This window comes from Pogoniulus pusillus, chromosome 18, assembly GCF_015220805.1.
Source record: "Pogoniulus pusillus isolate bPogPus1 chromosome 18, bPogPus1.pri, whole genome shotgun sequence".
Taxonomy (NCBI): Eukaryota; Metazoa; Chordata; class Aves; order Piciformes; family Lybiidae; genus Pogoniulus; species Pogoniulus pusillus.
In genome coordinates this window covers 18,433,257-18,456,881 of record NC_087281.1, presented here as the reverse complement: position 1 = coordinate 18,456,881, position 23,625 = coordinate 18,433,257, and the positions used below count along the sequence as shown (strand labels likewise).

Here is a 23,625-nt window from a genome sequence, read left to right as displayed (position 1 = left end):
CAGTACCTAAACACTTGGAGGAGTTGCTGGTGGTGGTATGATACCTGTTGGAGGCTTTTGGACTTTCCTTAGGACTCTGGCAGGGTGCTGGGGCTTGTATGGTCTCTGATCTTGGTCCCTTCTCGGGCGGGCGGTGTCCTTTCCAGGGCTGCAGACTCCTCACGCAGGTTGGCAGCCACGCAGACCTGCACGATGTCCTGCGGCTGTGGCGGCAGCCTGCCCGCTCTCACCACACGGACTGCAGTGAGCCCTCTCTAAGGCAGCTCTTCAGCTGCGAGCAGCTTATCACTTTCAATTCACGCTGAGGCTGGCTGTGGGTTTCAGGCAGCTTATGGCGATGATTCTTGCCTACGGTGTGAAGGCACTTAATGCCCCTCCCTGGTAAACTGAGGCATGGCAAAGTTTCCAGGTGAACAAACTTGAAGCATCAAAGCTTGTTGCTAAACTGCACAGCTGGTCTGAAGCAGCAGGGCAAGGCAGGTGTGTTGTTTAAAACTTCTGGCCACACATCTATCAATTGCCTGAGTCTGATGGCTCCATTTGTCCACAGAGACTCACCAATCAGAATGGCCCTTTGCCAAAACTTACCACAGTAGGTGAAGCCAGGTGCTTGCATTACCCATACTGGGAAATACAGGCCATGCATAACCAAGTGTATGCACCTGTCCTTACACCAGGAGCAGACTGGGTGGCACCTGCTCTTACACCAGGAGCAGACTGGGTAGCTCCTGTTCTTATACCAGGAGCAGACTGGATGGCACCTGTTCTTACACCAGGATCAGACTGGGTAGCTCCTGTTCTTATACCAGGAGCAGACTGGATGGCACCTGCTCTTACACCAGGATCAGACTGGGTAGCTCCTGTTCTTACACCAGGAGCAGACTGGGTGGCACCTGCTCTTACACCAGGAGCAGACTGGGTAGCTCCTGTTCTTATACCAGGAGCAGACTGGGTGGCACCTGTTCTTACACCAGAATCAGACTGGGTAGCTCCTGTTCTTATACCAGGAGCAGACTGGATGGCACCTGTTCTTACACCAGGAGCAGACTGGGTGGCACCTGTTCTTATACCAGGAGCAGACTGGGTGGCACCTGCTCTTACACCAGGAGCAGACTGGGTAGCTCCATGTCTTTTGTTCTTTTCCTGTGGTGCTCCCCACTCCAAGAGAGGGGGAAGGGGGAAAGGGCAATCGTGCCTGGACAAGCCAGGACACATATTAGGCCTATTTTGTCCTTCCATGACAGGTGAGGAGCAGTAACTGCCAGTGTGTTGCCTTCCATGACCCGCCCAAGCTGGCCAGATCTGTAGGAGAGGCGCCCTCATTGCTTGCTGCATCCAGCTGTGCTCCAGCTGCCTGAGTTTTTCTGTTTGCATTCATTCCTGAAAGGTGGCAACAAAGCTCCTGGAATGCAAGGAAGGAAGATGGGCAGTAAAATTTTATAGTAACCAAAAAGAAAGGTGCATAACAATCAGATACCAAAGAGACATCCAGCAAGAATAGTCCACCTTTGCGGTAACTATACAAAGCAAACAAATCCACTTCACAACATGCACCTTATTTTCCTTTTCTATTATGTGTGATCATTGTCCACGGTCTGCCTTTTGATATCTAGAATCTTGTGTATTTCCTCTAATACTTTACTTCATACACCACTGTATAAAGCAAAATGTATGGTTTCTAGCTCTCTGCACTGTCAGTATTACCTTTTTTTTTGGTTTTGTTCCTCAGAGAAGGAAAATAAATTGAATCACCATGGGAAAGCCCTCTGGCCATTCCACAGTTATGCCTTCTGTTTCAGCGTGGCTGATGACACTCAGAAACTCACAGATTACTGCATTTCACAGCAACAAGTGATCCTTGACATAGAGAAGATATGTCTGCCCTCTGTCACACACCTAGCCTTTGGGTTGGATCGAGGGAAGAGCCTGGCACAGTCCTTCCTGCATGGCTGGGAATCAGAAGCATTAAAGGAAAAAAAAATCTGCACTGGATATAAATGACAGTGTGACAGGAAAATGAGAACAACTTTCATGGTTTTATTGCTGCCTTAGAAGCAGTTGATAAACAGTACACTTTATATATAAATGAGCATGTGTCAGTATATGACAACAAAAATAAATTACAGTGACATAGTATTTAACTTTACAAGGTTGTACAAAATTTCCAAATATGAATAGATTTCAACTTAAAAATTTGAAATAAGTTAAAACTTCAACTGCTCTGAAGACCTGAAAAATATACATACAATTTCACTCAATCACATCATTTACAGTATGATTTTTCTTAAGCTGTTGAGTTTTACACACCCACATAGTTTTGACTGTATTAGTGGAATATATCCTGCTATATGCAGCTTTACTACACTGGGATAGTAAAAGGGGTTCCCTGAGGGCACAGAACAGGCTTTGAGTGTTTATATTTAAAGTAATTTGATTACACTTCTTAACTAGAAATACAAACCCAAACCATTATATATCTGTCCCATAAAGAGAGATTGATTTATCCGTGCTTGCTGTAATTTTCATTGATGCTAATGAGAAGTTTGAAGAAGGCTTAGCAGTAGCACTGAGCTAAACTAAGTCTGTTCAGCCAAGATGAATTAGTCACATTATTTAATGAAATATTTGAAGAGCATTTGCTTTGTATTAGATTTCATTACAGGCTACATAGATAGTCATGGCTATGTACTGAGATATTTGTGTCCATAAATAATAGGAAAATGCACTTGACATAAGATGGATTATGGATTGGTATTTTTAACACCTAAATTATATGCACTTATTACTTAATTTTATGAAGATAAAGCATTGGACAAACCCCCTTGAGAGTGTGTGATAATTGAGAGTATCGAGAGTGTAATTCAAGCAGTAAAAGAAGGTGAGGTGGAGGAGATTCATATTGCAGCTGCATTGTCCTCATTACCTTTAACTCTGTAGTTAACCTGAAGCTGGTGCAAGCAGACTGTGCACTGTCAAAAGGTCAAAGGCTTGCAAATTCAGAAGCATTAGTAAGGAAACAGACTTGAGAGATTTGGACTAACTGGCATGTGAGAAACCTGCTCAATTGTAAAAATACAGGAAGACACTTGTGAGCCAGAGGTGAGTCTTAAACTGCCTCTGATAAATTTGATAAGACAGGAAAAAGAAATCTGTTTGAGCAAATACATAGTCTCTTTTCTGAACAAGCTAAAATAACTACCAGAATGCAGCATCAGTAACCTGCAACATTTCCCCCAAGCAAATAAATATTGCACATAACATCATTTAAATGAGAAAGAAGGAAAAAAAAGTAGTAATAAATGGGCCAGATGAGCAATCCCTCATTTCCATTTTATCTGTAATGCTGTTGGGAGCAAAGGCCACTGCAGTTTACAATTCAGCTGGAAATTATTTCAGAAGCCACTGCTTTTGTTGTGTGAATAGGCTGTCATTGGGCAGGAGGGAGGAGGAAGGGAACTCTAAAGAAACACATGGCCACTGATGGCTCATTATGCGTGCTCTATGCCAGACGATTTCTTAATAGGCTTGCTCCTGGTGAAAGGAGGGTGTGGGCCATGCAGGCAGAGGTCTAGGATGAAGAAGGGAGGCCACACAGCGCACCCTTTGCTGTGTCTCAAGGGACAGGCTGCCTTTTGCTATGCTTGGAGGAAAAGGTGCATTTCAGAAGCACAGTGAGAGCCTTCCCATCAGCTGGAGGCTGAGCTTGGATGAGACTCCAGGAAAGGCTGGTGTTTGCTGCCGCTAAGAGAGCACAGAGCAATTGCACCAACCCAAACACGTCAGTAAGTGAATTAACAGCAGCCAAAGAATATTGTGGCACATGAACAGGGTCAACATTTTCTCCTACAAATCTGCATCTAAAGAGAGTCCTCCCAGACTGAGGGAATGACAGTTTTCCCAAAGGAAAGCATTTACACGAGGAAGACTTTCAAACACTTCCTCTAGATTGTTCTGTGTTCTGCCACTGTATTGAGTTCAGAGAGGAAAAAAAAGAACATAGAAACATATCTCAAAAGTTCAAGCAACATCTAGTGGTTATGTAAACCTTACCTCACCAATTGCTTGGCACACAGTGCATTATTTTACAATCAGATATGACTTTTATATCACATCATTTACTTTTTATCTTAACTAGCAAGCTATTCTACAATCAGCAACTACAGAAATGAGTTTATCAGCTATTATTAATGCAATTGTTATCAGAGGCATACAGGGTAAAAGTAATTTGTAGATTACAATAATGTATTTCAAGGAAAGTTCCACATAGGAAGGTGACACCTGATTAGGATTATGTGGAGACTTACAAAAAAAAGGAAAAGGTTAAAGCATTTTGGCAGGAGAAAATCTCTTAAGAGCACAATGTTCCAGCGTGATACTTCAGCGGGAGCCAAGTTTTGACAGCACATTTTGGACTGATGTCCATGCAGTAAAATGAGAAATGTGAGTGCTTGTAGGACACATGACCTGGGCAAACATGTTCATTCTTCTAACAACACATGGTCACCTTCTGCCCTCAGGACTGCAGTGCTGGCCATGATTCCAGGGGAGGATATTTCCAGAAAACATTGGAGCCTATCTCTTCACGTCAACTCTCACTCTTGTTTTTGTTATCTCAGAAACTGAAGGCTCCTTTAAAATATTGCTACCATGGAAAACAATTACTATCACCTACCTCTATTCTTCTAATTAATATGCTGGTGTTTTGCAAACCACCATCAGTATGAGCTAGAACAAATTATTCTTTCTGAGAGTTTCCCACTGCACAGAACTTAATTAGCCATCAGAAGGACTGCTGCACAGTAAGGTGGCTCTTAGCAAAAACAACAACAACAAAAAAGGGCAACTTGGCCAATAATTAAAAAATGCTAACATTCTGTATAGTAATGGAATGGGTGGCTCCAACTACACAAACAGATACCAGGCTTTGAGTGAATGCTCTAGCACTGATTTTTTTAATGAAGCAGAAGGTAATGGTCTCCTTTTTACTGCTTCCAAATTATTTAATCAGTTTATTCAGTTGCACAGGTTTTGGATGAAGAAAATCCTGATAAGGAGTAAAACTACAAATCCCTTTTCTTAGGAAACCAATCTTAATTACAGGGTATAACTTGCCCAAGTGCTTCCAAATCAAAAATAACTAGGAAAATGACAATTTATTTAAAATATTCAAGCCTTAAAAATATTTATTCAGATGCTGTCTCTGGAACTTGTTTTGCTCCATAATCAGAGGAATGGCACTGAAAGCTTTCAAGTAATAGGAGCAGAAAAACATATCAGGAAACACAGAAAATACATTCATCAGATTCCTGTAATGTTATCTCTATTTCTATCACAAAAATACCCACTACCTCCAAGAAGGGGCAGGAAGCTTATGACTCTTTCTTGTAACAACTTGACTGCTGTGGCCCACACCCTTCCACCAGCAGAAAGGAAGGCGCAGGAGCTCACAAAGCTTTCACATTTGTGCTAGGCAGAAGTCCCACGACTGTTGGTGGAAGACACCATGATGAACACTGAGACAGGAAGAACTGGGATGCCAGCTGGGTGAGAGGGCACCTCTAGAAACTCAGGAATAATTCATATGGGGAAAAAAAAGCCTCCTTCACTGACATCTTCTAATGTCTACAGATTAAAACTACTAAACTGCAATTTATATTTAGCATTTTCTTAGTTCTTTCAGAAAGCAGTGAATAACAATTCATGCTTTTTTATAAGCTTTAATGTTCGAGTAGGCACTTTTGAGTACTGAGCATATGGTTTTCAATGGGCCTTTCAGTAAGCAGCCTGTTTATGAGAGCAGCTGGGAATCTCTGTATTTCACATCTAATGATGGATACTGTCTCAATATGCACTGTACAGAGCATCAAAAAAAAGGCACATGTGCATATTAGTTTAAAGTTCTCTTACATTCAGTGGTGTTCTTTATACTGTGAGTTCCTGCTTAAGAGCAGGGAGCAAAATGTGTGTAATTTAAAGTCTCCACAGTTGTCTACTAGTAACTATGGGGAAATGTGCAGGTACTTAATGTAGATACACTATTTAGAAAACAAGTCTGAATGGACTCTCCATCATATTCAGTGAAGTGTATGGGCAAAGAAGCAGACAAAGCCTGTTCCATCCTTATACACAGAAGTTTTTGTTCAGATTAGCCTACAGTCAAGAAATCATACTCATTCTGAGTAAAGGAACCAAATATGTACCCAGAGATACTTCCACAGCCTAAACAGTAGAAAGGTTTTGTCCTAATGTCAACAGGCACTAAAATGTGGCATACTTCTATATTGATGGTAGAAGGTACTGAATATCTATATTCAATAGATAGGTATTGGATAGGTGTATTCAATAGGTATATTCAACAGTAGGGGGCTGAGTCCCTATAAAAAAGAAAAGCAATAAGCAGAGAAAAGTACCAAGCATCAGGTCTGTTTCTTGTGATACATCCACACAATGCAGAGTGTAGCATTGTGTAAGACTCAAAGTAAATTGGGTTGCATCTTTTAAACTTATCCTATTAATTAATCTGTGCTGTAACAATCATAATTCTTAAAATAGACTCATAAAGCACAAATTAATGAAAGCCATTTCCTTATCTCTTTTATATGAGAGTGGTGAGCCCCTGGAATGGTTTGCCCAGGGAGGTGGTTGAGGCCCCACCCCTGGAGATGCCTAAAGCCAGGCTGGATGAGGCTGTGGGCAGCCTGATCTAGGGTAGAGTGTCCCTGCCTATGGCAGGGGGGTTGGAACTAGATGATCCTTGTGGTCCCTTCCAATCCTGACTGATTCTATGATTCTATGATACCTCAAGACTAGGCAGTATTTGAGGAGTGAGTACAGTTACCTTGTTACCCAAAAATTTCAGTTCAGAAATGAGAGTGTAAATGTTTTCTGACTTTCTGAGTATTTTAAGTAAATTAACTATGCCTTTATGAATGGTTTTGAAACATGAATCTAAGTTCTCTCTGTATGACGGCATCCTGTGCTTTCCTGATTACTACTCCATGTCAAGTAATGATTACCAGAGCATTTCTGACACTCTTTCATTTCAGATAATGTATTAAAAAACAACTTTTGTCCTGGAAAGAGTAAGAATTTCCCATTAAATTCCTGAGACAAATCCTATCCTTATATTAATGCCCAGTTATTTATTCCTAGACTGCAAAAACAAGGATCTCTTCATAGGAGCCTGAGTGAGATGCCAGGCTGCTATGCCAACAGAGTAGCCGATGGTGACGCGTGCTTTAGGCTTGCAGTCATTCATAGGCTGAACTTTTTTGGGCACTGTTTACATGTGTTTATTCAATTCACCCTTATGCAAGGAGGATGTTCACATCTATAAAAACTTTAAATGTCTTTAGTTTTTTTTTCCACACATTCTGCCAAGTTATATAAATTGTATAGCTTCCTAAGCTTGGAAAAAAGTTAGCTCTCCTCACCACAGTTGAGCTGAATGGTTTTATCACCATTTTTGGAAGACCTTCTCTGAGATCAGCATCATACACCCAAGTTAAACTCAGTCAAGGTCTTACTGTTAACAAAAGCAGAAAAGGGTGAAGGATGTAGATATACTGTGCATTTCTCAGTCTTTCTAGGCAAACGAGGTTTTCAAAGCTTGCACAATTCCACCTGTGGGATTGGCAAATGAGAAGTATTTTTCCATGCAATAGGAAGGGCAGAGCAATAAAACAAGATGAGAGGGGATGATAACTTTTTCCTCTTGTTTCTGAAGGGAGGAATACTGTTATTATTACCTGGACTAATATGCATTGGTGATTTGCTGTATTTTGTTTTCATGTATTTGTGACATTTGCCTCAAACTGTTTTACCAGTGTCTGGATTCCTGTACTGATGCTGAGAAACTGATAGTGATGTTCACATGAACTTAGGAGTTTCTCTTAGATAGAATCTACTGTTAGAAACAAAGGGCTTTATTTTCCTGTTTGGCAAAGCCAGAGTGATTTGGGTTAAGCTAGTGGAGTTAAACCTAGTGCAGTACTAATGCAGTAAGTGAAATCTGGTCATGCATTTCCAAATTTTGGGTAATGCCTGAAAAGCCAGCTCAATACACTGAAAACACCACATTTAGAAAGAAAGACAGGGCAATTGAAAAAATATGCACTAAGAACAGCAGACTTAAACACAGTTTCACTGTCCAGTTACAACTGATGAGGCACCAAAGGCAGCATTTGCCATGGCTGACAATTTCAGCAATAAATTTGTATACACCGCTCTGGACGTGTGTGTCTCTCTCTATATGTACATGCACACTACTACGTCAAACATATCCTTCCAAGATATACATAGTGCATAGGAATGTATAGGTACAATATGCATACCACACAGTACATGCTGGAATAAGCCATGAGATAAGTAGAGCTTATCTTAATGTTTTCCTGTCTTGCCTGTACTCCTTCCTTCTTGTGTTGGGGGAGCCTCCAGCACAAGAAGGACAATGAACTGTTAGAGTGAATACAGAGGAGGGCCATGAGATGATCAGAGGGCTGGAGCAGCTCTGCTATGAGGACAGGCTACAAGAGTTATGGTTTTCTTCAACCTGGAGAAGAGAAGGCTACAGGGAGACCATATAATAGCCTTTCAGTATCTGAAGGGGGGCTACAGGAAGGCTGGGGAGGAACTAGCTACACGGTCTTGTAATGACAGGACAAGGGGTAATGGGTTTAAACTGGAAGAGGGAGGATTCAAACTAGATGTTAGGAAAGGGTTCTTTACAGTGAGGGTGGTGAGACACTGGAACAGGTTGCCCAGTTGTGGGATTGTGGATGCTCCCTCCCTGGAGGTGTTCAAGGCCAGGTTGGATGAGTCCTTGAGCAACCTGTTCTAGTGGGAGGTCTCCCTGCCTATGGAGGGGGGCTGGAACTAGATGATCCTTGAGGTCCCTTCCAAACTAAACCATTCTAAGATTCTATGAAACAACCTCTTAGAAGGCTGAGTGAAACTCCATTGAGTCATTTTAATATTTAAAACTGGGTAAAAAAAATTCTCAAGCATATTTACGAAGGTATCTGGAAATGCAACAGTATTTCTTGAGAAAAATATTACAGCCTATGTTATATTTAGAATATACAACCCAGGTGATAAGTAGTCAAAATACTGAATGCTATTGTGGCACAAGTAATGAGTTTGCCAATTAAGTTAATGAAGACCACTGTGATGGTCAACCTCAGTCGTATGTGGTGCCTCAGTGTATGAAGCAGTATAAACATAGTATGAAGTTCCAAACATCACTATTCACACTCATCTCTTTCTCATAAATCGTATATTGGATTAGCCTCACCCTGACTGCTTATTTTAAAAGATGAAGTAAAAAACACCCAACTATCAGACATCATAAATTAGTGTTTTCCTCAATAACTGTCTGGCAGCTTCTAGAAGTAGAACATGCAAACGATCGATGCCTGACACAAGGAAGAAAATCTAACTACATAAGGTTTTTACTTCTGTGAAAAACTGAATGTCATACATGCTTAAACTACGCTTCCAAATAAAAGTGCTTGGCTATAACGGGAGTCCAGATCATGAGACAGAAGACTGCCATCATTATGAACACCTCAGGTTCACTAGACATCTGTACATATCCTTTGGCTTAACAAGAAGCAATCTATAAATATTCTTTGATCTGCTCCCAGGAGCAAGTGCAGTGGTACCTGCATGGATAAATACACAAAAGACAAAAGATATATATATAGAGACAGAAAACAGAAAATCATGGAAGCTGGAAATAAGTTCCAAAAGGGAGAGTAGAGCTATATGGGACAAAGAATATTCAACTACCACAACAAATACATAGGTTTTTAGAAATTTTACAATACATCAAAATATGTTATGATTCATGATCTGGATGAAGTTCAAGCTAGTGGGGGTTTGGCAGAGTATCTTTAGGGGCAGTTTGTCCCCAGATACCCAGAGAAGGTCAGGTTTGAACAGACCATTTCTTCTGGTACAGACTATTTCTGCCAATAAGGACTTTGGAATATGTGGATCCTGCTCCAATATTAAAAGGACTGAACTGTTTCTCTGCCCTCAGAATGAAGCTTTCTATCATGCTTCTGACTTATTCTTCCTCAAAACAGATGAAATATTACATCACTTGTACTTCTTAAAAGCAGTGCTGCGTCAGATTGTACCTTTGCGGTCTTGCGTCGTTCTCTCTCTGCGAGCTCTCATGTGCGCCTGTGTTCACACACAATACATCCACTTGTGCATAAAGCTAAAATTTGTGTGTATGCAGGGGTTCAAAGCAAACACATAGACATATAAAATACAAATTAATTTGATCCCCAATGTACTTGCAACACAGCCAAATTATTAATATTTTATAGTGCATATTCCATTAAATAAAGAACTGAATTCATCTACACTACAATATGTGTATACATACACATTTTATGATGCCTGTAAATAACATTTTAAAGCCTGTTCACACATCAAAAGACAGACTGTTTATTTCTTTGTTAAAACAATTCAAGGGTTTAACTCTTACTATTATGTAAACAGTGGTGACAGTTGCTTTCAAGGAAGCTTAACTTCATTAAAAATAATAGTTTCCCATTGTAAAATCAATCCTAATATACCATAAATCCCCCCAACGAACTCTGGCTTCCTTACATGCTCTCACATTTTGTGTATTAGGGGCACAGCACTACTCTAGATATCAGAAGATAATAATATGGCAATATAGATAGATAGATAGATATAGATATATATTTAAATGTTAAAACATTAGGTCAACTTGAGTAATGAATATATTTCAAATTTATGAATCTTTCCAGAAATAAAGGTTGTCAATTTTCTTTGCAACATGAATGCCTCAAAAAACTCTGATTGTATGTGGCTACCAAACCGGTAAACCAGTTCTGGGTATCTTTAGCTCAAAATGCACTTTCAACTAACAGATGAAGCTTTAACTTTTTTTTTTTTTCATGTTTTTTCCTAAACTTGTACTTGCAGTACCATTTACAAGACTGCCTTTAAGCAGACATTTTAAACAGCTCCTACAAGAGAATGAGTTTTATGTTCAGAGTATTTGTTTTAGTGACGAGAGGGCTAGGTACACTCAATTCATTTCTCAAGCAGACCCGTATAAATCACTTTAAAAGGACACTACAGCTGAAGACTGAAGAACAATATTTATCAACATTAAATAAAACATTTGGTGAAGCATGTATAAATATTTCTTCATATGAACATAACACGAAATTAAATAGTTCAGATACACAGACACCATTTAATATATTTCCACTGTTGTCAAAATCATCTGTAAACACCATCTCACACTGAATACAAAAGCAGCTTTAACATCAGTTCCATGTTCACAACACTGATGCCCTTTTGTAAAAGAAGATATTTGTTTTGTTTCATTTTCAGCAAAATAAGAGTAAGCAATAAAAAAAAAAAAAAGTTTTGGTCAGTTCAAAGGCAAATACAAAAATTACCTTCCAAGATGTAACTAAATCAGATTTAGAACAATAGCCTAAAGTACAATCCTTTCCCCAGGGGATCTCTGACTTTTACAAATCATGGTTGGTGCAGACCACATCACAAATACCAGGAAATACTGGTCATGTCTAAGCTATAAATATTAAAGCCCTTTTAAAATCTTCTTTATCAAAAATTGCCAGATTACAAATTGGCAATATCATGTTTTCCACAACACCAAATAACTTGGCATTAAGTGGATTTAGGTGCATTTCTCATGATGATTCTTTTAAAAAAAGGTTCTGGAAAAGAAATGCTTTTAAGTGAGTGTCCTTCATGTGCAAAAATAAAGCATTTCTTTTACGCAAATCTTTTGCATCTGAAGATCACCTGGGCAGACAGTGCAAGAAGGGGGAGTTCCACCAAGTTCAGACAGAAGATTACAACTTGGACTTTCACTGGGAGCTGTATGGATACTGTGCATCAGATCTGAGCTGGCTCTGAGAAGGGTGGTGCATCCACACGATGCAATTCAGACCAAGGTGCCACAGCATCCAGGCGCGCCTTGACAGCAGTGTTGGCACCCGAGCACAAAACAGGGCTTGTGCTAGTATCTGCATCTGCCTGGTTCCTCAGCAACTCTCTTTGAGCATCAGCACTGTGCAGCCCAGATGTGGGCTCTCATCGTCCTACACCCTACAAAAATACCTTCGTACACTGCCCTGAATGCAGCCTTCAATTCCTTTCACCATCGTATCTTTTAAAGAGGTGTGATCACTTTGGAGAGAGATACTGTGCTCAAGATTAAGCTCTTCCTGTGCATTATAAATCTCTGGAGATCGTTAGGCTTACAGGTTACACTTCGATCCTCTCCATTTCAAATGTGGACACCATGTTCTGGTTTCAAAGATAGCCTTGGATTTCAGGTAGAAAATAATGAAAGATATATTTATAATGTGATTTTCTCATTTATTTTTGTGTATTTCACTCACATGTAATTGTGAAGAGAGGTGTCATAGGGAACAACAGATCACCTCTTTCCTGGTATGTGTGTATTTTAGAAGTGTGAATGTACATTACATACATACACACTGACACACACATATATACAACGAGAGCTGCACACAGATACTCAGCAATCAGGAATCGGGGTACAACTAACAGTTAGTCAGAAGATAAGTAGACAAGAAGCTCTATCTGGACAAGAAAAAGCAATTCTGCAACCTATACAATGTTTCAAATCAATTCATAATCCTGTTTGGCTAGCTTGCTACATCTGTGTGTGACTTGAATTGAAAGCTGTTGGATTCCTTGGAAACAAAAGAGTTGGGCTAGCTAGATGTGCTTACCTGAGATCCCAGAGTTGATATAATCAAAGAGCTGGGCAGATCAGCAATGGGACTACATTTGCTATACAGCTTCTCACAAACTTGTAAGAAAACTTTATTAAGTCTTTCATTCCTTAGTAAAAATGTTGACGTTTGGAAGTTTTTGCTGAATGCAGATTTACTTTCTTGTATTAAACTGGATTTATTAAAAGGATACCTAAGTCTGGCAGCTGCTTTCACGTCTTGATGTTTAAATGAACGAGCACCCTGGCACCATCCCTCCCACCCCAATCTCGTCCTGTTCTGTCCTGTCTCACCTTGTCCCAGCACACCTCTGCTTTGTTATTTTTCACAATGGTTTAAAAAACACTACTTTATGAAGCCTCCCTAGGGATTCGCTTATGAAAAATGACAGACTGCCTTTGCTGATACTGCTGTTTGCGTCGTTTTCGTTTGTCGCACTGGCACAGCAGCAGCATCTTGAAAGTGTTTCTGAATGTTTTGTTACACAGTGCATAGCACATGGGGTTCACTGTGCTATTGATGTAGCAAAGCCAATACCCCAGGTTCCAGAAAGTTTTGGGAATACAGCTGCAAAAGGTGTTTGCCAGAACCATGATGTTATATGGGGTCCAGGTAATGATGAAGGCAAACAAAATGGCACTGAGTGTCTGTGCTGCTTTCTTTTCTTTGATAAGTGACATACGTTTTCTCTTTGTGATCTGACTTCTGGTCTTCAAGGCAAACTTTTTTGCCAGAGTTGCTTCCTTGAAGGACAAGGGCAGAGCCGCAGATGCCTTGGTCACTGATGAGATGTCATCAGAAGTTGTGGTCGTTTCTGCTGATCCTGGCTGAATCGGAAGCTTAGAAAAGCTCTTTTGGAAGTTTCCACCATCCTGAATGCTTTTGGGAGGGTGCAATTTTTTAGGTTTCTTTTCTTTTGATTCCGTGTCAGACTTCTGTAGCTCATCCCCTGACTCATGCAAATCTTCCGAGGAGGGTAGTTTTGTGGAATTGAGGATGGCGCTGTGACCAGGAAGCTTCAGCACGATTGAGTAGATGGCTCTGGTCTCTGCAGCAATGTCTTCTTCATCAGAGGAGGCTGAATTTTCAAGAGAGGCAGCAGCATCATTGTTGTTCCAGCTGTCACTGCTGCTGTGTTCTTGGTCCCCCTGGTCTGTGTTGGGTTCCCAGCTCTTCATTGTAAGCCAGAAGTGGCAGCGTCTGTATTTCCTTCGTGTGGAGCGCTTCATGCTCTGCCGCTGCAGCTCATAGCTGCTACAGCTCCGGGAGCTGCCTGTCTGGTGTATGAAGCGTGCTGCCTCTGCTTCACTGCCTGAAGCCTGTAGCCCTGCTAATTCTTTGGTGCGCTTCTCGGTCTCCTTGTAGATCCTCCAATACAAAATACTCATAATAGTGACTGGTAAGTAAAAGGCAGCTATGGCAGTGCCAAAAGTGATGATAGGTTCACTTAGAAACTGGATAAAACATTCATCAGGAGGCACAGTCCTCTCCCCAACAAAATACTGCCAAAACAAGATGGCAGGGGCCCAAAGAACAAAAGAGACGATCCATGCCAAACCGATCATCACTGCAGCCCTTTTGGTTGTTCGTTTGGCTCTGTATGTAAGCGGTCTAGTGATGGAAAAATACCTGTCAAAACTTATGACAAGGAGATTCATGACAGAGGCATTACTGGCAACATAGTCAATGGAGAGCCAAAGATCACAGGCCAAGTTTCCCAAAGCCCAGTGGTCCATGATGATGTATGTAGTGTAAAGATTCATGGAAATAACACCGATAATCAAATCGGCACAAGCGAGACTCAGCAAGAAGTAGTTGTTGACAGTTTTCAGTTGTTTGTTAACCTTAAAAGCAACAATCACTAGGATGTTTCCTATGATGGTCACCAGTGCAAGGATCCCAGTGAGGAAAGCAATCAGAACTACTTGCCAGACAGTGTGTCCACCCAGAGGGTCTTTGCTTGTAGCATTTAGGGACATGTTTGTTGATTCCATAGTGGAGAAGGAAAAGCTCTCTGTGGTCTGAGGGAAATCATAGCTGCCAATGAGCGATGCTGCTTCATCAAGGAGTCCCAGCTCATGTGAATCTCTCTTCCAGAAGGAGCTGACATTTGAAAACATGGGTGAGGCTGAACTGTTATTTTGCATGATCATTGTGGCTCTCTGACATAGTCTGCAGCAAGGAAAAAACAAACAAAATCAAGTTAACAGGTGAAGATGGTAATTAGGCAGTTGTTCTCATGTTCATACACTTTGATATGTCTTTAAAAGCCAAGCTGCCTGTGACACATTCCAAGTCAAATGCATAAGTGGCAGCAAATGGTTTACAGTTGTGATGAATCTGTGCTCTTTGAAGTAATCATGCAAAAACATTCAGTCACAGAAGAACCAAAATCCCAGGAGAATATGAACCCACAGTAGTATAAAGATGTACCCTAAATCAAACTCTTAATTAAAACAATCTCTGACAGTTCTGGCCTGAAATCTATATCTAAGTCTACTGTCTCAGAGTCTTCAAAAACTGAATGCCAGATACATATAGGCACAATGCCTTCACATTTGAACCGGTGCTGGTCCCATTGCTAAAGTGGCACTATCAAAACACAGCTCCAGCCCCTGCAGCCTCAAGTTGTTAGAACAGAATAGAATCAACCAGGTTGGAAGAGACCTCCAACATAATCCCGTCTAATCTAGCACCCAGCCCTGTCCAATCAACTAGACCATGGCACTAAATGCCTCATCCAGTCATTTCTTCAACACCTCCAGGGATGGTGACTCCACCACCTCCCTGGGCAGCCCATTCCAATGCCAATCACTTTCTCTGGGAAGAGCTTCCTCCTAACATCCAGCCTATACTTCCCCCAGCACAACTTGAGACTGTGTCCCCTTGTTCTGTTGCTGGTTGCCTGGGAGAAGAGACCAACCCTATCTGGCTACAGCCTCCCTTCAGGTAGTTGTAGACTACCTGTAGTATTAGCTACAGCTAATAACAAGCAGAAATATTGTTCTGTCTTTCCTTAAACTACAAGACAGCATCATTTCACTGTGTCAAGCCATTCTAACCTGTGAGGCTGAAAAAGTCTTAAATTTTCATCTAAATGTTGGCTATTTGACAAAGGTATAAAGATCTCATTAGCACCCTTTGCACATGCCACTATTCATTTTTCATGCATTCATTTTTATATTTGAACTAAGGATTTTGTACATCTAATGACTTCAAAATCTCTTTGGGGCAACACATTAAAGTTTCCATTGAAAATATGGTCTCTAGAGTCAGAAAAAAAAAGATGTTTGGCAGATGTACGTTAAAGCAATCATTAAACACTTTAGGAAAAGAGGAAAAAACATGAAAAGGATTCATAATTTAGGCCTTAATCCTTTCCCCCAAGTACTTCTGTAAAATGAAGACATGGTCAGAATAAGAATTTGCATTTGAATTATTTCATTAACTTCTGCAATCAGCTGACTAGATTCATTGCTGTAAATCAATTATATAATGAAAAACAAGACTTCTGATGAAAAAGTCCATCACTAATAACAAATATTGGACAAAATATACTGTGAGTCCTTCCAGAGTCAAAATATTATTGAATAAGCTCACATAATCACAGAAACACTGAGGCTGGAAAAGACCTCTGTGGTCATCAAGTCCAGCCTATGATCTAACATCACATCAGCTAACCATGCCACCAAGTGCCACATCCAATCTTTTCTTAAAGAACTCCAGGGATGGTGACTCCACCTTCTCCCCAGGCAGTCCATTCCAGTGCCTAATCACCCCTTTTGTGAAGAAGTGCTTCCTAACATCCAACCTAAACCTCCTCTGCCACAGCTTCAGACCATGCCTGTCACTAGTTGCCTAGGAGAAGAGCCTGACCTCCACCTGACTACAACTTCCTTTTAGGTAGATGTAGAGAGTGATAAGGTCTTCTCTAAGTCTCCTGTTTTCCAGGCTGAACACCCCCAGCTCCCTCAGCCTTTCCTCATAGGACTTTTCCTCCAACCCTCTCACCAGTCTTGTCACTGATGATGCCGACAAGCAATGATAATGATAAATATCATTTGGGAGTCCTGGTGGATGGAAGGATGGCCATGAGCCAGCACCATGCTCTTGTGGCCAGGAGGGCCAATGCCATTCTGGGGTGTATTAGAAGGGGTGTGGTTGGCAGGTTGAGGGAGGTTCTCCTTCCTCTCTACTCTGCCCTGGTGAGGCCTCATCTGGAGTATTGTATCCAGTTTTGGTCCTCCCGCATCAAGAAGGACAGGGAGCTGCTTGAGAGAGTCCAGCACAGAGCCACAAAAATGATTAAGGAAGTTGAGCATCTTCCTTAGGAGGAGAGACTGAGGAAGCTGGGCTTGTTAGCTTGGAGAGGAGATGACTACGGGGTGACCTCATTCATGCTTATAAATTTGTAGGGGATGAATGTCAGCAGGGTGGAGCCAGCCTCTTCTCAGTGATGCCCAGTGACAGGATAAGGGGCAATGGGTGGATGTTGAGGCGTAGGAGGTTCTATTTAAACCTGAGGAGGAATTTTTTTCACTGTGAGAGTGACAGAGCACTGGAATGGGCTGTCCAGGAAGGTTGTGGAGTCTCCCTCTCTGGAGATATTCAAGAACTGTCTGGATGTGTTCCAATGTGATCTGCTCTAGGTGATCCTGCTCTGGCAGGGGGGCTGGACCTGATGATCTTTCAAGGTTCTTCCCAGCCCCTGACATTCTATGATTCTGAACTGGTGTTACAGAAATATTTGTCCAAAAGAGTAGGGTTTGGTTTTGGTTCTTTGCTTAACTTCTAAGTTCTCTTTTCCCCTGAACACTACTCAGTTTTGTTACTGAGCCACAAGACACTATGCTGCAGTGTCTTTGATGTATGTAGTAAACAGTCCGGCAATTCCTTCCCTTAGCTTACAACAACTAGCACAAACCTCTCCATATTTTCTTATGTAGTATTAATAAGAGATTATTTTTTCTCTTTATTAATAACAAGACAAGCTTTTAATAATTCTGTCTTATTTTAATCTAATTGAATCCACTTTTAATGCACTTATCATCATATCACCCAGGATGTGAACATAATAGTAACAGTAAATAATGCCCTGGGAAATCACACAGTAAAATGTAACTATTTTCTGGAAAGAAAAATTCAGTATTTGGAGCAACTCAAAGAATTGAGTTGAACAAAACCAGTAAGATTTTCATAAGCTCTGAGACAAAATTGATACCATTATCAATATCAAAGTATATAGAAACTAATATTATCTATTAAGAAAAAATTGACATTCCAAGTTTTCTTTGCAAAGTTCATATGAAAGAAATGAGCCTGAAATTTGAGACAAAAAAGACACTCTGGAAATATGTCAAGATGATAATCTAAAATTTTCAATACTTATTACAATTTTAATTATTTATCAAGAAAATCTGAACAAACTTTTCTGCAACAATTTCATTGTGTCTTTGGCCATCTCCTGGGACACAACATCTTTCTTTCCCCCCCCCCCCCAATATGTTGTAGCTATGCCTATGAAGCTTGAGCAGCTGAGGCTTCCAATCATACAACACATCCTCACAGATTCCTATCACACCATTTCAAAGAAACCAAAAAAGTGGGATGTACACAGCATTAAAGAAATAGACTTATTCTACCTACACTAATGAAGAACTCCCTCCTAACATCCAGCCTATACCTCCCCCAGCACTACTTGAGACTGTGTCTCCTTGTTCTGGTGCTGGTTGCTTGGCAGAAGAGACCAACCCCCACCTGGCTACAACCTCCCTTCAGGTAGTTGTAGACAGCAATGAGGTCTCCCCTGAGCCTCCTCTTCTCCAGGCTAAACAACCTCAGCTCCTTCAGCCTCTCCTCATAGGGTTTGTGTTCCAGGCCTCTCACCAGCTTTGTCACCCTTCTCTGGACACGTTCCAGTATCTCAACATCTCTCTTGAATTGAGGAGCCCAGAACTGGACACAGCACTCAAGGTGTGGCCTGACCAGTGCTGAGTACAGGGGAAGAATAACCTCCCTTGTCCTACTGGATGACACAAGCCAGGATGAGCTTGACCAAAGACAACATTCAGTTACATGTCTATAAAAAATGGCCCATAGAAGCCCAGTGTACAGTAATGTTCTTTTGTCGAAGATAGTGAAGCAGATTCCACTTTGACTTGCCCCTTACTAATGCATGGGTGAGACAAATAGACAGTTCACTTGCGAGTAACCACTTAAACAAGTGCTGACAATGTTCTTGCCAGTTGTTTATGGCCCAGAGTGGCTGCCTACAGTAAGGTAAAAAATGACTGAGACAGGATTGCTGAAAGCCATCCTTCTTGCAACACTTTACTTAGGAAGCAGGCATCTTTTGCAGAGCTGCCAGCCAGAATAGTATAAGAGATCTGAAATAATGATATTTCCTAAATACATGCCAGAAATGATTAATGTTATAGAGTGCAGATCTTCCTTCACTACATTAGGTTCAGAGAGCAGAGGACAAAAGCCAGAAGGCATCTTCTCTACAGACACACACTTGCTAAACTTCTACAAGGTAGGAGCCAACATAGTCAAGTATTGATTGAGAAGTCTGACAGGTAAATTTAGATGGCAATGGTATTATTATGCTGCTTTTTCATCAAAAAACACAAGGTGGTATTGTCTAATACACAAGAAAGGATCAGGCAGAAAATACTAATAGAGGAAATTAAACTTTCATTAGAGGGCATAGACTGAAAAGCATCACTTAGAAGAGATGGTAGAAATAACAGTATTACTAAGAAATAAAAATAGTTGGCAGCTTGGCCGTACTTCCCATCTTCATTTCATAACACAGCTATGAACTAACCTAAGTGTTAGCCTTGGAAGTCCTAAACCACTACCACATAAATGATACAAATAATCTTGCAGAATTGATGTGTGCTACACTATCGCCACTAAGTCCACAAAATAACTGTGAATTATATTCAACTGTATGTTTTGAAATGAATTTTCAAGTAAAGTTAACCCATAAATCCTTTCATAAATGCCATGCTTCAAAAGACTCATCATGAGGAAGCCTGGGAAAACTGTTCTTCAGATGCCAAGAAAGTGCTGGAATCAAACCTTAATTTCTCAAGTCAGTTCTCCCACCTCTGGACGTCAAAGTAACTTCACATTGCTTTGAGTAGGAATGTATTTTAATGACATCTGCTTATTAACACAGCTACAAAGGCAAGTATGGGTAGCTACCACTAGGAGCAGAAAAGAAAAAACTCTTAGACATACTGCCTCTGCTGCCATCTCAAAAATCCAGAGGTCCATTTCTGATCCCTTGCACTTAAGACTCCTCCCTTCAAAATTTAATTGTTACATGAATGTGGTGGAAGGTCCAAATTATGCCCAGAACACATATCCATCACATGCCCTAAACCTGCCAACTGCATCATAGGACCTGTGTGTGTAAATCGTAAGTTTAAGGAAATATTCTCTGTATAATTACTGATCTATTTAATAATTTTTACATCAGCCTCACTACAATTCACTCCTAACCCAGATTCAAACCCTTCCTTAACAGTGAACTCTTGCTTAATTTTCCTGATTGTGCTGTGCATCACAAGCATACATCCTAGCCTGAATAAAATTCAAAAGATACCCATGTTTACTGAATAAACGTTTCTGTACTGTTTGTTACTTGTTCATTCTTTAGCATGAGTTGACCCACTACTCATTCACTCCACGACTTTTAGTTTCAAAATAATCCTGTCTTAAAATCCTCTAAAAAGTTTCCAGGGACAGGCTTCAGAAACGAGCTACTAAATCTCACTTGTGATATAGCCTAGGGGCAGTGAAGTTTATCAGGTGTAGCAGCAGCAGATGTACTGAAGGAATGGTAGTTTTCTTTCTTGGACATCTGCACTAAATGGTTATTGTCTGCACAATTCATAAAGTCAAACCCTCAAACATCTGAGCTTTGATATGTCTACAGTTTTCAAATGCTTATAAAGAGAAAATCAGGCTTTGCTTAATTAAAGTTACAGTTAAATCTACAAGGTGTGTTCTTATGAAGAGAGGAAGTTATTTAAATTCCAGGCAGTTTCTCTTTCAGAGAACTATACTACATCTGTCTAATTGATATTGGAGGAAATAAGCACATAGCTGAAGAGTTTTATCTACTTTGACCAACATACTGTAATTGTCCTCCTAGATGTTGTCAGTGCCAGAATACCTTGAATAGATGGTGAACAATACGTGCCTAAAGAGGAAAGAAAAATCAAGCCTTCTAAGTGAATTGCTTCTCTTTGAACAAAATGGCATCCTTCTCTAAAAAATAAATACTGTTTGAGCAAATTAATATCAAGAAGAGCTCATTAACAAACCAAGATAAAACAAGTAAATTTCACTATATTGTAAGCCAGTCCTACTTTTAGTGAGCCTTGCATGCATTTAAAGTCCATGTTTAATGTGAATATTAGCCTTTAAGAACCTTTACGAGGAATGAAAGATCTCATTACTAGACCTTGTTACTATCTTTAATGAAACTGCTTTAAAGTAATCAATTGATTATGTTTGAAAAATAAACACATTTTTGCTTTTCCCATTTGCTCACTGACACCAAAAGACAATAGGGAAGACTGGAAAACAGTCCAAACATTTTCCAAATATCAAAGAAGACAGGCAGCTTGGGCAACGAATTTCAAAGAAGCTCACCTGACACACTTCTCAGTTTCATTTGTCTACAAGAACAAAACGAAATGACATAAGGCTGTCAAGACTTGAAACCAGAAAATTGAAAATATTTCTTTCTGGAAATCCTTTTCTTGGTGGAAAAATAAATAGCCCAAACTAAAAAACAAACAAACAAATAAAGAAACCATAAATAAATCTCAAAACTCAGTTTCCTTTTTATGCCTTTTCCAGAACTATGTTGTTGTTTTTTTTTTCCTTTGGAAAGGATTTTAATTTTTTATCAACTTCAAGCTGAATCTCAGATATTTTTGACAAATGCTGGTGAAAGCAGATGAGGTCCACTTTGCTATTTACTTAGCAAAAAGGTAAAAAATGTCTGTGTTTACATCAAGGACTGGTAAAGAGTGATCAAAGACTCTAGTCCACATCATAGAATCAACCAGGTTGGAAGAGACCTCCAAGATCATCCACTCCAACCTAGCACCCAGCCCTATCCAGTCAACTAGACCATGGCACTAAGTGCCTCATCCAGGCTTTTCTTGAACAGCTCCAGGGATGACGACTCCACCACCTCCCTGGGCAGCCCATTCCAATGCCAATCACTCTCTGGCAACAACTTCCTGGTAACACCCAGCCCTTACCTCCCCCCGCACAACTTGAGACTGTGTCCCCTTGTTCTGTTGCTGATTGCCTGGCAGAAGAGCCCAACAACCCCCACCTGGCTACAGCTTCCCTTCAGGCAGTTGTAGACAGCAATGAGATCACTCCTGAGCCTCCTCCAGGCTATGTCATATTTACCTGTCATATTTGCTGTCAAGTCCTATTATAATAAGAATACCTAACATACATCATTCAAATATGTTAAAAGACATGAGTTTAAATTCATTTTGAGTCTGAGAGAATCTTAAAAGACTCTAAATTGTATTGTTGCTGACATCAACATTTCCTACTGTATCTATGGCGTAGCATGCAGCTGCTAAAAATGCAGACCATCTACTATAGCTATTGCTGCTGATGGATTGTTTGGCAGTTTTATGTAAGATGCAGTAAAGTGACTTAAACAATGTTAGGAAACACTCTATTAAGGGAAATTTATTGTTATTGGCTTTGGTGATTGAAATATTATTGCTGTCTACTGTGGCAAAACTGACACTCCCACACTGGCCAGATGGTTTACTTAAAAAAATGAAAGAAAAAAAAAACACAAACTGTTGAGAGGTTTCAGCTAGAGGAGAAAAAATTGCTAAGAAGCAGCTATTTAGCTAATGAAATCTATACAGATATTTGGACACTGAAACTATATATATGGACAAGGATTTTTTTATAATGAGAGAAACTTTGTGTCAGCACCTTATGTTTTTAACCATATTGCTTTTCTTTTTCTTTCAATTAATATTTTAAATCAGACAATCAGAATAATGTTTCAAAACACTTTTACTTTGGTTCCAAGTGAAAACTGGCATAGGTGGTCAGATAACAATATTTGAAGTGTGTCTATTTATTTAATTGTATTACAAAATGAAAACTCCTAACATCTGATATTCAGGGCTGTCCTTTCTTAGTGGTAATTTGAAAAGTGATTTGGTAAGGAATGGATCTATTGTCAGGAAGGTGAAGGCGAAAAGGAAAGATGCTCTGTTGCAACATGTGACTGAAAATACCTGTATAAATACTAGGTTATTCATCTATTGTCAGGAAGGTGAAGGCGAAAAGGAAAGATGCTCTGTTGCAACATGTGACTGAAAATACCTGTATAAATACTAGGTTATTCAGTAGTACACCTGAAGTCAAGCTTTTCATCCGTTTCAAAACTGCAGTGCACTGGCCTCTAGGTGGCAGAACAGCTATTCAGAAGCAAGAGCTGGACTTGGTGACAAATGCATAACTGGTTTCTCATAAAGCCTATGTCTCATACATGGAAATTATAAGTAATCAAATCATATATCTATTGCTTGATAGGGACAGCAGCTAAAAGAAAGGCATGTCATCCAAATCCTGGTCTGAATCAAACTAACAGCCAAATCACTGAAAATGGCTTGTGCTGCAGCCTAATCTCTTAGTTTTGGTTTTGGGTTTTTTTTTCCCATGGAATAGACATCTGAATGCCCTGATGGAATTCTGTAACTTAATCAAAATGGCCCATTCCCAAGTCTGACCCCTGGTAGGCATGCTGCCAAGAATTTGTAAAGTC

At 40.2% G+C, this 23,625-nt stretch overlaps 1 protein-coding gene across 7 annotated transcripts in view; it reads right to left on the bottom strand.

Annotated features, from left to right (window-relative positions):
* Positions 1-10,442: 10,442 nt before the first annotated feature.
* The window catches only part of CHRM3 (cholinergic receptor muscarinic 3), a 251,612-nt gene continuing 238,429 nt past the window's right edge, over positions 10,443-23,625 (bottom strand). For all 7 annotated transcript variants that reach the window (XM_064158605.1, XM_064158606.1, XM_064158607.1 and 4 more), the window contains one exon: positions 10,443-14,957. In XM_064158605.1, the coding sequence (XP_064014675.1) occupies positions 13,136-14,957 (1,822 nt within the window). In that variant the 3' untranslated portion in view covers positions 10,443-13,135. The remainder of the gene's footprint in view (positions 14,958-23,625) is intronic.